The sequence below is a fragment of the Pocillopora damicornis genome, chromosome 13, assembly GCF_964200805.1.
Source record: "Pocillopora damicornis chromosome 13, jaPocDami1.2, whole genome shotgun sequence".
NCBI classification, from domain to species: domain Eukaryota; kingdom Metazoa; phylum Cnidaria; class Anthozoa; order Scleractinia; family Pocilloporidae; genus Pocillopora; species Pocillopora damicornis.
The window spans coordinates 19,646,103-19,658,350 of record NC_142682.1 but is presented as its reverse complement, the minus strand read 5'-3'; the positions used below and the strand labels follow the sequence as shown (position 1 = coordinate 19,658,350).

At 39.1% G+C, this 12,248-nt stretch overlaps 2 protein-coding genes across 3 annotated transcripts; one reads left to right on the top strand and one right to left on the bottom strand.

The window, feature by feature from the left end:
- Positions 1-14: 14 nt before the first annotated feature.
- On the top strand, positions 15-4,830 carry LOC113664338 (fibroblast growth factor 9). Of its 2 annotated transcripts, XM_089191528.1 has the most exons (6): positions 15-454; positions 594-681; positions 1,449-1,534; positions 2,162-2,253; positions 2,610-2,713; positions 3,831-4,830. In XM_089191528.1, the coding sequence occupies exons 3-6, from the start codon at positions 1,455-1,457 to the stop codon at positions 4,023-4,025; spliced, it is 471 nt and encodes a 156-aa protein (XP_089047654.1). In that variant the 5' UTR covers positions 15-454; positions 594-681; positions 1,449-1,454; the 3' UTR covers positions 4,026-4,830. The 2 variants fall into 2 exon arrangements, with proteins under 2 accessions (XP_089047654.1, XP_027035738.2); XM_027179937.2 differs by lacking the exons at positions 15-454; positions 594-681 and adding an exon at positions 1,178-1,262.
- Positions 4,735-11,311, bottom strand: LOC113664327 (protein kinase C-binding protein NELL1). The gene is made up of 9 exons (XM_027179926.2): positions 11,155-11,311; positions 9,987-10,284; positions 8,650-8,947; positions 8,280-8,345; positions 7,621-7,728; positions 6,648-6,764; positions 6,443-6,548; positions 5,922-6,112; positions 4,735-5,328 (listed from the first exon to the last, which is right to left on the bottom strand). Exons 1-9 carry the CDS (start codon positions 11,228-11,230, stop codon positions 5,251-5,253), a joined length of 1,338 nt encoding a protein of 445 aa, XP_027035727.2. The 5' UTR covers positions 11,231-11,311; the 3' UTR covers positions 4,735-5,250.
- Between the last annotated feature and the right edge of the window lie 937 nt (positions 11,312-12,248).

Below are 12,248 nucleotides of genomic sequence, written 5' to 3'. Positions count from 1 at the left end.
TTCAATATCAGGTTAAATTTGAGCCAGGGGAAGGCGAACACAGTTCGAGACAACGGGGAGTTCGCGATAGCTGATAGTAAATGACTGAAAAGGGCACTTGCTTTGGCATAATAACAAATGTGATATCCATGCAAATTAAGGTTTTGAAATATTATGGCTGTTTATTCTGCTTCCGACTGCTACCATTTGCTCACTGCTAACATCATGATCGAGAGCTTCATTACAAGGAACAGATCCGTGTTTGCTACTAAACCATGAGCTACAGATGGAAGTCGCTCTAACACGGCCAATTTGGTTTCTGTATGATTAACTGAGAGACCTGCAAGTTTAACACTTCACTGATTTACTACCAATCAAAGCGGACAAATTGCTTGACTACGACAGCGCAATGAGAGCTTCCGCCTAAAATTGCTGCCGTGGTGAAATCTCCGCACGACCTCAATTATCAATCTCGGTAGGGAAGCAATGCTTTGAAATTTTCTTTTATAGGGAAGAACATTGGGAGGAATACATTACCCGGATTACTTCACGGGTGTCTTGTTTTTTGTTTGAACTTGATGTAAGCTTAAATCTTATGCAAACTTTCCAACCAGCTTGGTGAGCGAACAACATAGCGAAGAGAGATCAAGTTCCTGCTTCAGTTGCTACAAGTCAAAGACTCGTTTTCTCAGAGTTTCGAAGGTAAGCATTTGGAGATCATTGGTGCTAAGAATAACCACAACTTGATTGTTTAAATGATGCCTTAGGTCGAAACAATCGTTTTATTGTTGAGGAAACTTATGCCTCGTAGCTTCAGTAATCGGAGCTTAAAAACATTCACCGCATATTCAAGTTGCCCTCTACCAATCCAAAACTTTCAAAACATTTTCGTGAGCTGATTTGGTTCGGCACGCGTGTGATCAGACACTCAAGCTACTGCAGTAACTCTTCGATACGAGCCAGAAATTACAGTAATAAAACGTGATTTTTAAGTCCTGCGGCGCTTGCTGTCTTTTCATGAAATGATTTTGCAGTCAACTTACTTTTAAAATTTGTTTACAATACAAGAGACTGGAATTTCGCGACTGGTAAAGATTTTTTCTCCTTTTTTTAAGTACGCAATCCGATCATCGGTTGAAAATGACCTTCGTTCAGTGAGTAATATTACAAAACCATTTTGTTTTGAAACGATTGCTTTGCATTATCTTCATAAAACACAAATGATCACGAATTGAAATTTAGAGCTACAGAATAAACAGGTTAAACATCACCCTTAAAGGAAGGTATTTACGGCTTTGCTTTCCTCTGTTCTGTAAATCTTAAACGTTAATAATTCTTTAGCCGCCTAATTGATTACTCAAACGGTCAGCGAGCGTTGTATGACAAACAAAATTCAACTGGCTAATAAATATTTGAAGCATCATCCATAAACTAGTTCTCTAACAAAGAAATTTTGCTGCCTTTTCTAGTTGAAGATGCTGATGCCCAAATCGATCTTATCTCATCGAACGCGTCGTAAAGAGTCACAAGAAGATGGTAAGAGTAACATGGGAAGGTGAGAGATTGTCGGCATTACCTTAATGACCGATGCAAAGATATACTAATATGAATTGTTCAATAAACATGCACAATATACACAAAACTGTTTTTTTAGGTATGACCTCCCTTCAAAATAAACAAAAACGTGTCTGCAACACAAAATTAGTATAACATCTTGATGATCGAACTACTTGAAGCTGTTAACAGGGTAATTTGGTATTATCAACTAAGAAGCTGACGTTTTGAGCGTTAGCCCTTCGTCAGAGCTAACGCTCGAAACGTCAGCTTTTAAACTCTTGACGGTCGCCAATTTGTTATCAACTCAGTTGATTATACTCTCCCACCGACGCAGCACCACAGTTTCTTTAGTAACTTACCCACTCTACTCAGCTGTTAGTTTTGACAGTGAAAGCTTCATAAAATCAATATTGATAAAATTTAAAACTTACGCTTCCGTTATGCTTTTCCGCGGCCTCGCTGTCATACCTCCAGTGCGAGAACACAAGATTATAATAAAGTATTGTCATTGAATGACCCTTGAGGGCCTCTTTACGCAATTTATCTTATCGTTAACCGTAAACGTTGACTGAGGTGAGTTGAATAACTACAACTCAGGGAAATTGCTCCTTTCATCTCTGTTCAGAAGGCGCAAACTTTACTGCATAAACGGACAATATTTGGAGATCACTGACGAAGGACGAGTGAAGGGAACGAGAAACTACCACAGTCCACATGGTAAGAGATTGCAGGCTCTCTTGTTCTCCTAGTTGCCCTCATTTGCACAACTCTGTTGCGAATGAAGTACTCGGGCCATGAATCCGAGCGGAAAAAATGAGGTTCCGTAACTTTCACAACGAATCTATAAAACGTGTTCTGTTAGATATATATTATATCTGTGGGTTCAAATTTCGATTCAAAGAAAATTTTGAATTTAGCGGGCCGTACAATGAAATACGACCCGTTACATTGACCAATCACCGCCCGCGTACTAAAGGAGACATCTGATAGTTCTGTTTCTTTCAATTAGTTGTACAAGCAGGTTTTATGATCGGAACAATATATGGTATTTCTTCTTTTTTTTAATCTTTCAGTCGTGCTAGAGCTAGTTCCAGTGGCAAGAGACCTTATACATATTAGAGGAGTCCATACGGGGTTTTATCTCGCAGTGAACAAATGCGGAGAGGTGTACACTACGGTAAGTCATGGCAGGTTCTCTGCTCTTGTCGTTACTTAGATTCTATGGCATCAGTATTAATGAACAATCAGGCTGCGAAATATGCGAGGCGAAGATGAGCTTCATTTATTGATAATTGTGCGATTTTACACTTGCGGACGACGCGCTTTAAATCATGCAGCCACTCAATCCTCGTATCCATGCTCACCCGTCCACCTGATATGCTTTCACTATTCTCACTCTCGGCGAAATAACCTTTCGAAAACTGTAAAATTTCCAAAAAAAGGATCGCTTTTATAACTTGTTAGTTAGACTCGTACATCTCATGCGCTTATTTGAATTATCAGGCCAAGAATGTTTAGGGAAAACTTGTCGAACGCTTTCCAAAAGTATCAGTTTACATTTGTCCTCAGACTTAATCTATTCACCAAAGCTCATTGTTTTTCTCGAACTATGCTCTCGTAATAAATTCTCATTTCTCCGAACTGGTAATATGTCCATGGACAAACTTTGGAGCCTATTTTTCCGCGGCAGCCCATCTAATAATAATTTTTCATTTACTTTTAAGAATATCATAAGGATGAGGACAACGCGTTTTAATTCGTTGCAATTTTCCTCCGTTAGTTTCCAGCAATAGTTGTAGTTAACTGTGTGTACAGTTCCCTTTCATGTTCTCATTGTGAATTAAGTTATTTAACAATTATTCGCAACAATTGTTTTTTAATACGATTGCTCATGTGCTGTCGAATTCTGTTGTAAACATCTGCGAGTAAAGGAAGCAGAGTGCATAGTTTGTTACAATTGTGTTGATTACTCGTATCAAGACTAGCAAGCAGTATAAACAGGTTCATTTCATTCCATCAGCAAAAGTTCCCTATCTCTTTTTTTGAAAAGTTTTCCGCCAAACCCAGAAGCATCTTTTGCGCTCTTCGCAACTGAATTTTCTCCTGTCGCGTTTATCAATTCCTCAGAAACATTGACCAAACGCGAGGCACTCATTTGAAATTTAGTCCTCGACCAATCAGATCGAAGCGCGGGCATCTCTTAATTTTACTAAAAGCTGGATACTATGACCATTAATGTCTCTTATCTGTGATGTTCTTAAAAACGAATTACTTTCCCTTTTTCACTGACATAGACGATGAAAAACGAAGAATGCATCTTCAGAGAAAAACTAACAAGAAACTTCTACGACAGTTACTGTTCCCACAAATACAGCCGTGATAACTTAGTGCTGGGACTCATGAAAATTGGGGCAGCAGTTACCACCACAAGAAGCGAGCGCTTTCGAAAAGAACATGAGAGACAATTCATAACAATGATTACTTTCTAATGTGTATGATCCAAGAATCAAACAGATATCAAAGATTGGAAAATAAACTCTGATTGTTTTGTTTTGGAAAAGTGAATCAACTCAGCCGATGTGGTCGACGATCCGTGGTAACAAATCTAAGTACGGGAAGGAATAAGTGGTCGCTGCTGAAAACTTCATATTTATGCTGATAATTCCCAAACTCAAACGACTCTCGTTAAATTTCATAATTAAATGATGTAAATCTTTCTTAGACCGGTAGACTGTAGAGAAATGACGAAACAATCCCTAGAGGTGAACTGTGTTGCATAGCTGTCAAGGTGTGGCATACTTCTCCCCATGGACGCCTGACATTTTAAGTTCTGGCGGTATCGCTTGTCACTTTGAGCCTAGTAATATATTACCTAGACATTGAGTTCTCTGTTGCTCTGTGTTAGGGCAGTGGAGTGCGAAATCCGAAGGTCTGGGGTAATCTCGTACTCAGATCCTACCTTTTAACTGTAAATGAAATATACTTACAACCGCTCGACCCTGGAAGGTCTGGGTACGAGATTAGGTCTGGGGTTCAATTCCTTGAGGGCATTCAGATTTTTTCTTTGTCCCACAATTGTGATGAAACCAAGGAACCATTTCTTTTTCAACTACCGAGCCCAAACTTACCATTTTACTTATTTAAGCGGGAAGATTTATGACGTTATAACTGAACTGTGCGAAACTCTGTGAATCCTCATAACGTATAAAATCTGTTTTATTTCAGACATTCGGCTTCCTTTGAAACCAGTTGTAACAGGCTATACGATATCTCAATAAATTAAAGTACATTGAAGTAATGCGTAAATTCAAAGCGTACTTATGAAGGCTTGGTATTATATTACTACAAGACGGCTATGTTTTTTCTTTATACGATGAAATTCAATCTCCTCAAGGAAAAAGAAGTCGCGTTGACCTCAAATGGTTCAATAAAATGATCATTTTTAATTTTCAATAGGCTCGAGCGTCACTAACCAATCCTACACGTTTCTTTACAAACTTACGAAAAAAGGAATGAGGTAAATTCCATTTCCAATCACTTTGCTATGAATTTTTGTCTTTGGCCAAGAACTTTGTTGCTGATAATAATCTCTAGTTTTTTTTTTGGTTATTTTATTTTTGATTAAGTCTTAACATATCAATATATTCATGAAGATCAGGCTTACTACATTTATCAAGGACTTTTCAGAAAAGGGTCCCTTGGTCAAACGATGACTTAACACGATTTGTCACAATGCATTTTCCCACCGAGGCATAAACAGAATTGGCAACTATCGGAATACTGCTCCAATGTCTGTTGGCAATAGATAAAAAAGAATGTTTTAGTAAAAAAAAGTAATAATACTAATACCAATAATGATAAGAACAAGATGAAGAAGTTGTAATCATGCCATCTATGATGTGAAAAGACTCATAGAAAAGCCAGCTCATAATTTGCATTTCCTCAGCTTAACTTTTTCTTCCTTGGAACAAAGTCACAGTGAGCAGTGATAGTTGACTCATGGAGCAATTTTCGGTCGGGTGTGAAATGCAATCAGGGAACATGTTAGATTTGTTTAAGATGTTTTCCTACGCTCTGATTGGCTACATACAGCGCGCTCTAAAACCAATACTCTCCATTTGCAGTCGAACGATTCTCACACATGAGTGAACCAAAATATTAAAATAGGATGCTTAACACGTCAATTACCCTTGATGTGTTTATGTTATAGAAAACTCTCAAATGAAGAACTGTTGAGGTTCATTGATCGTCAAAACCACAACCCAAATTGGATCTCTTTAATAGCCGACTCATGGAGTTTGAAATTTTTGGCAAGCACCGTGCGAGTTGTACATGCCAGGCTCTCGACAGGAGTGAACTCCTCTTATTTAACATAACCTCCCTACCTTGTATCTCTTTCCTTGGTGCAAACAACCACAGCGAGCAGTTGCCATACATTTTCCCTGTCCATTCAGTACTCTTCCTTCAGGGCAGAAACAACCCTCAGTACATGATTGGCATTTGAGGCCATCATAATTTGAACAGGTGGCGTCACAGCCACACTTAAAAACTTTTCCAGTACCGCGACACTGATCCTCTGAGGAAATGAAAATGATAAGAAAAGTAGAACGAAGCGTTTATTATGGATTAAACTCAAGGATCAGATTTCAACGAATTGAGCAAGCGGTTAGGTGAAGCCTATCTATATTCTTGTCTTATTTAGATCTACTCCTCTAAGAAGGACCCGTTACACCATCTAATGTAAAGCTCGATCGACGTTATTAATTTTGCCTTGAAATATGATATACGAGATGTTGTCTTCGGCTTCACAACTTTTGGGAAAGACGATAAGACGCAGATTGGCTCGATGAGTGCACTAAAGTTGAATTTTTGTGATGTGATACTTGAATCTTTAATGAAAACTCACCTTTACAAATTGGACAGCACTGTCCCTTGAGAGTCACAACGTCCCCTGACTTTCCACTACAGTCAGGCTTCGGGCAGACCGGCGGTGAACATGTGACCTTACCACCCTGTAGAAAGACCACATCATTAAGTAAATGATGCATTTTCCATTACACTAATAGCCTTTCTTTTCCCATCCTTTCTCACAGAAGAGAAGTTCCGCTTACCTCACATTTGCAGGTCTGACAACTATCGTTACTTGATTTCCATGTCTCGCCCTCCATGTAAGTCTGATCGTTATCCTTGCAGACTTGGCATGTGTATGTGCAGATCACCTGGCCCCACTGGATAAAAGAGAGGTAAAAAATGAACGCATTGAATGACAAAACGACGGTTCAAGCAACTACGAACAGATTTGTAAGCATAATCGTGGTCGACGCGAGGAGAACGCATAGTATTCGTGTCGCGTCTTTCTGGATGCTGTGCTATTTCAGGTTTGGGCGCCATCTTGGATTGTCTGACCACTCGCCTCAATTTCATGCGAGAGTTTTGAGTCCTGCTGGCTAAGTGAAGTCCCGCGGGTTGATTTGCTCATAGTGAAGTATTGTTGAACACAGAATAACTGTTGGCGCAATTTTGTCCTTCTACTCGTTTTGCCGATGCCATTTTACCAAGATTTTAAATTATTAAACCTTATCTTCTGCCTGCTTAAAAAGCATCTCGCAAGTCAACTTTCCCTAATATTTCTGGGAAGTCAGTACAATAAACAAAAATATTATTTTACTCGAGATCGAAAGTAGTTTACTAATCCATGATTATCACTAATTTCAGATCTTAATTATTTTTAGTTATTAATTTTTTTTACGAGCTCATGGCAGATAAAACAATCAAGTCTCCCATGAGAATTCCAACTGACTAGGGACCATCAAATTTCGCGGTTGTATCAAAGACCTACCGGATGAGCCACAAACAACTCTTTTGTGAGTTTTTCTCTATTCTGAATACCAACTTAAATATTCCTAAAATCAGTTCTTTTATTCGTGGGGACAAATTCAACATCACAAACCCTGGCTTAAGTCCAAAACGTCACTTTATCAAAAGTTGTAGCCACATTTTTTTCGTTACGTAGAATTTAATTTGAAATACGAATTTCCTCATGTAATCTCTCGCGCTCCTACCGGTTTTAGTGCGCATGCTCACCTCGCAGTGACAAATGTTACACTTATCCCTTGTCCAGCGGTTTCCGTCCGCGTATTTCAATCCATCAACTACACAGTCCTTTTTGCCAACGACATCAGTGCACTGACACTGAGAAGAAAAAATTAGAACAGTGTTTTCATTAATCAGAACATTATTATATGCAAGCCATGTTACAAGAAACATTTCAAACTCTCTAGATTGGATGTTAGTCCATCGCAAACCAACATGACGTCTTTGGGACATTTCGCCTGCATTTGCTAACAGAAAGTCAACAGCCTTAAGCTGTACCATGTACATATGACGACTGCTAAAATTAGAGTTCGCATCTGAGAGTTAAATTACATTTTAAATCACATCTGATAAGATAATAACTTTCAGAACTTTTTTAACCATTTCACTCCCAAGATCTCATGATTAATTCTCCTTTCTGTCTGCCATTGAGTTCTTAGGATGTCAGTTCCGAGAATTTGATATTGGATCAACTGATAATCCCCTAATCGATATTTATTTGTTTATTCTCATCTTTCGTCTGCTTAATTTTGTGCCGATATCGTAGGTAAAATTCTGTCTTGGTCGCTCATGGGAGATGAATGAATCTTCACAAAAATATTTCGTTGAAGTCGTCATTGCACCGAGGTTGAATTTTGACAATCACATACCTTTGCGATCTTGGAGCAGTCGCCAAGGGGTGACCCTCTGACAAATTTGACATCTTGTAGATCCCCCTACAAAAAAAAAAATGTTACGACAGCTGAAATTTTAAAAACCAAGACACTGGAAAAAAATATAAACAGCTCAGAGCAATAGAATACAACTTTCTTTTGCACATGGTTATTTTTTTCAGGTGAACCCAAAAATCCCTCTTAGAAAAATATCAAGGCTAAAAAACCACCTTACTTTTCAGACAGGTTCTACATGTTACACCTGGACTATCCTTCGCCCACTTTTTTGTAGCTTAAATGGACGTCAGTGGAAACACGAGTTAAAAAGAATTTGAATCTTGCAAGGTCTGCTTGCAGAACAGCTTACCCTAAATCGTGAGGTTATTTCACCAGTGTTTTCTAAGTACACCTCGAAAACCTGTCCGAGACGCAGCTGTGCATCTTTAGGGTATGGCTGAGGGGTGTATCTAAAGGAAAACACGTTGATCATGCTGTCATCCACGTACACTCTCATCAGGGATTCGGATTCCTGGATTCGAACCGCTATCTTGTGCCATGTTGTGTAGTCCAAGGATCTGCTACTCGAAGCTTCAAATCTTTTGGGAGATCCTCCCTTCGTCTGCACTGTAACAACTATTTCAAGTCCTGATCCTCGTGCATTCCCTCTGAGCCACGGTGAAAAAATAATTAAATAAATGAACACGTGATAAAATAAAATAAAATAAAAACGGCATTAGGAAAAGTGTTTACATGACTTATCCTTAGCTTGCGAGATGGGTGGGTGGACAATGGGCCACGCGGGGAAAGGGACTTACACGCGCGTCAAAGAAGAGAAGCGCGCGCACTTACCGGTGGAAATCACTGCTGCTCGAGTTCAGTGAAAATTATTGTCTTTTGGGTCAATTGACACTTCAAACCCCAAGAGTAACTGGCATCTAATTTCTCCTCACAGTATCATTTATAAATCAAACGCTACGGTAGTAAGAATGTAGGATATGATTGCCCGCTAACTCTTTGTAAGTACCATGGAAAATGTAAAGTGAACCGCGAAGAAAGTGGACAAACGTATTTCAGGGTGTAAAGGGTTAAACGAATTTAAAAAATCATACTATGGGAAATGGAAAATCGTTTTTAACGGCTCTGGCTGCTATTTTGAATTCATGGAGATACTGTAGAGTACTATACTCATGCATATATTAACTCATTCTCGCTGCCAGGTAGAGGCAAAATCCAACTTGCCGGCTGGTATTTTGAAAGCCATAGAGTCGCAAAATGAGCGACGAAACCACGACAAGAGTGTGGAGTAGAAATCTAATTTCCGTTGCTCATTTCGGCGTCTCCACAACCTTCTTTTTCAACGAGTCTCAAAAAACAGAAAAAAAAAAAACGGCCAGCTTTGGACGCCACGCAAGATCGAAGGTTTTTTTTTCCTTAGGGACTCAAAATAAAGTTCGCTGCGTGATAATAGTCGACAGTCAGCAATTTCGTGGCTGTCTTCTTTAAGAACGTATAACGACTCTATTTTACTGCTGAAGAGCTACATAAACAAAAATAAGCTCTGGCCCAGAGAGGACCGTCAGTTCAAAAACTAATATTGACTTTTCTGTTAGCGTGAAAAGGAGTGATACATTTCGCAACGGAAGTGTTAATTCGCCATATAATTAACAGGAAAAGAGCTTTACTAAAGATAAACGCAATACTCACGAGATCTGCAATAGGAAGTATAATTGATTGCCGTCCTTTGAATTAATGGAAACGATAGGGTTTTTGTAGATCTCCTTGGCCCCGAGCTTAGCGTAAGCAGAGACAATAAAATCACTGCTGTTGTGGATGAGTTTGTCAACCTCTTCAAATGCGTTTTGACTTGCAATCATGTGATCAGTTTTTTGTGTGAAGTGATATGCCGGACTCTTGTTGTTTTGTCCAGCTGTTGACGAAACTCCTGGGAAAACCTTACTGCCAAGACCCACTGCATCGAAAACATTAATTTCTTTGGGAAGATCTGTCAAGAGATATAAAGCATACGAGATTATGAAAGCTGTTCAGAGTAAGAACGTATTACATTTCAGCTTATGTCTGTGTAGGATTATCTTCCTCTGAGCGAGGTTCACGTAATCTTGTTAGCAAACGTATCAAGCGATAGAACAAACGGTCATAGATTTGGGTGAGAGAAAACAATTTATCGGTAAATAACGATGAACAAGGCATTAGACCGACAAACATAATCTGTATATAAAACGCTCGATACAGTGACGACAACTGAACTTAGGTTTACTAAAGATAAACGAATACCCTAAATCTGCTTCGAAGAATTTCAGTTGTTGTTGGTGGAATTCAATAACAAGAATTTCAAGCTATAAAAGCACAACAACACCAGTGAGACTTTAAACTGGGGCTTCTGAGTTTTCAAAAACTTCCATCCTCCCAGTCGACATCAACGCTGACTGAAGCGGACGGAACTTGCGCAACGTAGCTAAGGGGTATCATTTAGTGATATTACAGGGTAATGAAAATTTCTCAGCATGTATTTCAGTAACTCAAGATATGATCATGATATGTTGCTCATTCTTTTGTTTCTACTGTTTGTTGAAATTATGTGAGATAACCTCTCATGACTCGGCCGGTGAAGCTGCGCAGTGTTGTCATATGAGAAGCTTTCTACTCTCTTCGCCGCTTGCAGCGGTGACACCACAACGGAACGAACGTAAAGAAAAGGCAAAAGATGGTACTCTGTATATCAGCCTTCGGTAATTGTCTTGAATATAACGACAACATGTAATAATTCGGTGACCCGACCGGGAACATGTGTTTATCTTGTCTTCAAAGGTATGAAAATGAAATACATAAAATAACCAAACACTCATAGACTTACTACTATTTGATGATATTCTCGGTGTGAGGAAAAACAAAAAGATTCCTGTAAAAACCACGTCACGAAGTCCTGCCATCGCGTGTTTTGGTTTAAGTAATTCTTTTAACTGAATAAACTGCTCCAAGTTTAATTTGCGTCTTGCTGACCCTCCTTATCTGTCTGGCGAGTTAATAACTGGTTGAATTTATTTCAGGAGTAATCTGAGAAATAATCAGGGAGGGGCGCTATCCGTCATCATTGTGACGCAAATCGGTTAAATCAGCTAAGTACAGGAAACCTTCAATCAAATACGTAACTATCAATTTTGGAAGCACTTCCACAATTCGAGCGCGGATGACGACTGAACAACCACTAATAAGTTAAGTAAACAAGGAAAATGAACGAACGGGAAGGGTGTTTATGCTTGCAGTCTGTCCTGTGGAACGTGTTTCAGGCCTATGTTACCGATACTTTCAGAACAGGAAATAGCGAACGTTCTAGAACAGACTAGTATTCCCTGGAGACACTCGAAACAGCTATTATTCTGTACTCGCTCTATCTCAGTTGGGATTTATTAGATGATATTGTCTATTACGTGATAAACAATGGGTTAGTAGGTAGGTAAACAAGCCGCCCTCTGTCCTCTCTGCAGTTTGTTCCTCTTTTCCGAGAGACGTGACGATTTTGAAACCGGAAGTGGAGGACACAATAGGTCACGATTCAATGTTTTTTTCCCTTATTTGGTCAGCTCCGTCAATCGATGCAACATGCTGAGATTGTGATAAAACATGGGAAAATTTTCGTTTAACTACTTGATGGCAATCGTCACAGTTCCGTTGAAGTAGAGAGATATCAAAAGTGATAACTGAGTATTTTTTGAAATTATAAGCGAAAACTTGACCTTTCATCTAAAATTATTGAGGGCTTCCAGTTACAATACAACGCGACTATATCAGCTACTAATACCACAACAGACATTCCTCTGGAGGGGTGTGAAAAGGGGATGAGTCAAGTGGAGTGAATCAGAAGACAGTGCTGTAAGATAAATGATTAATAAATAATATAATTCTGATAACAATGGGCAAGACCAGACAATTTATCACTACACTTGATAG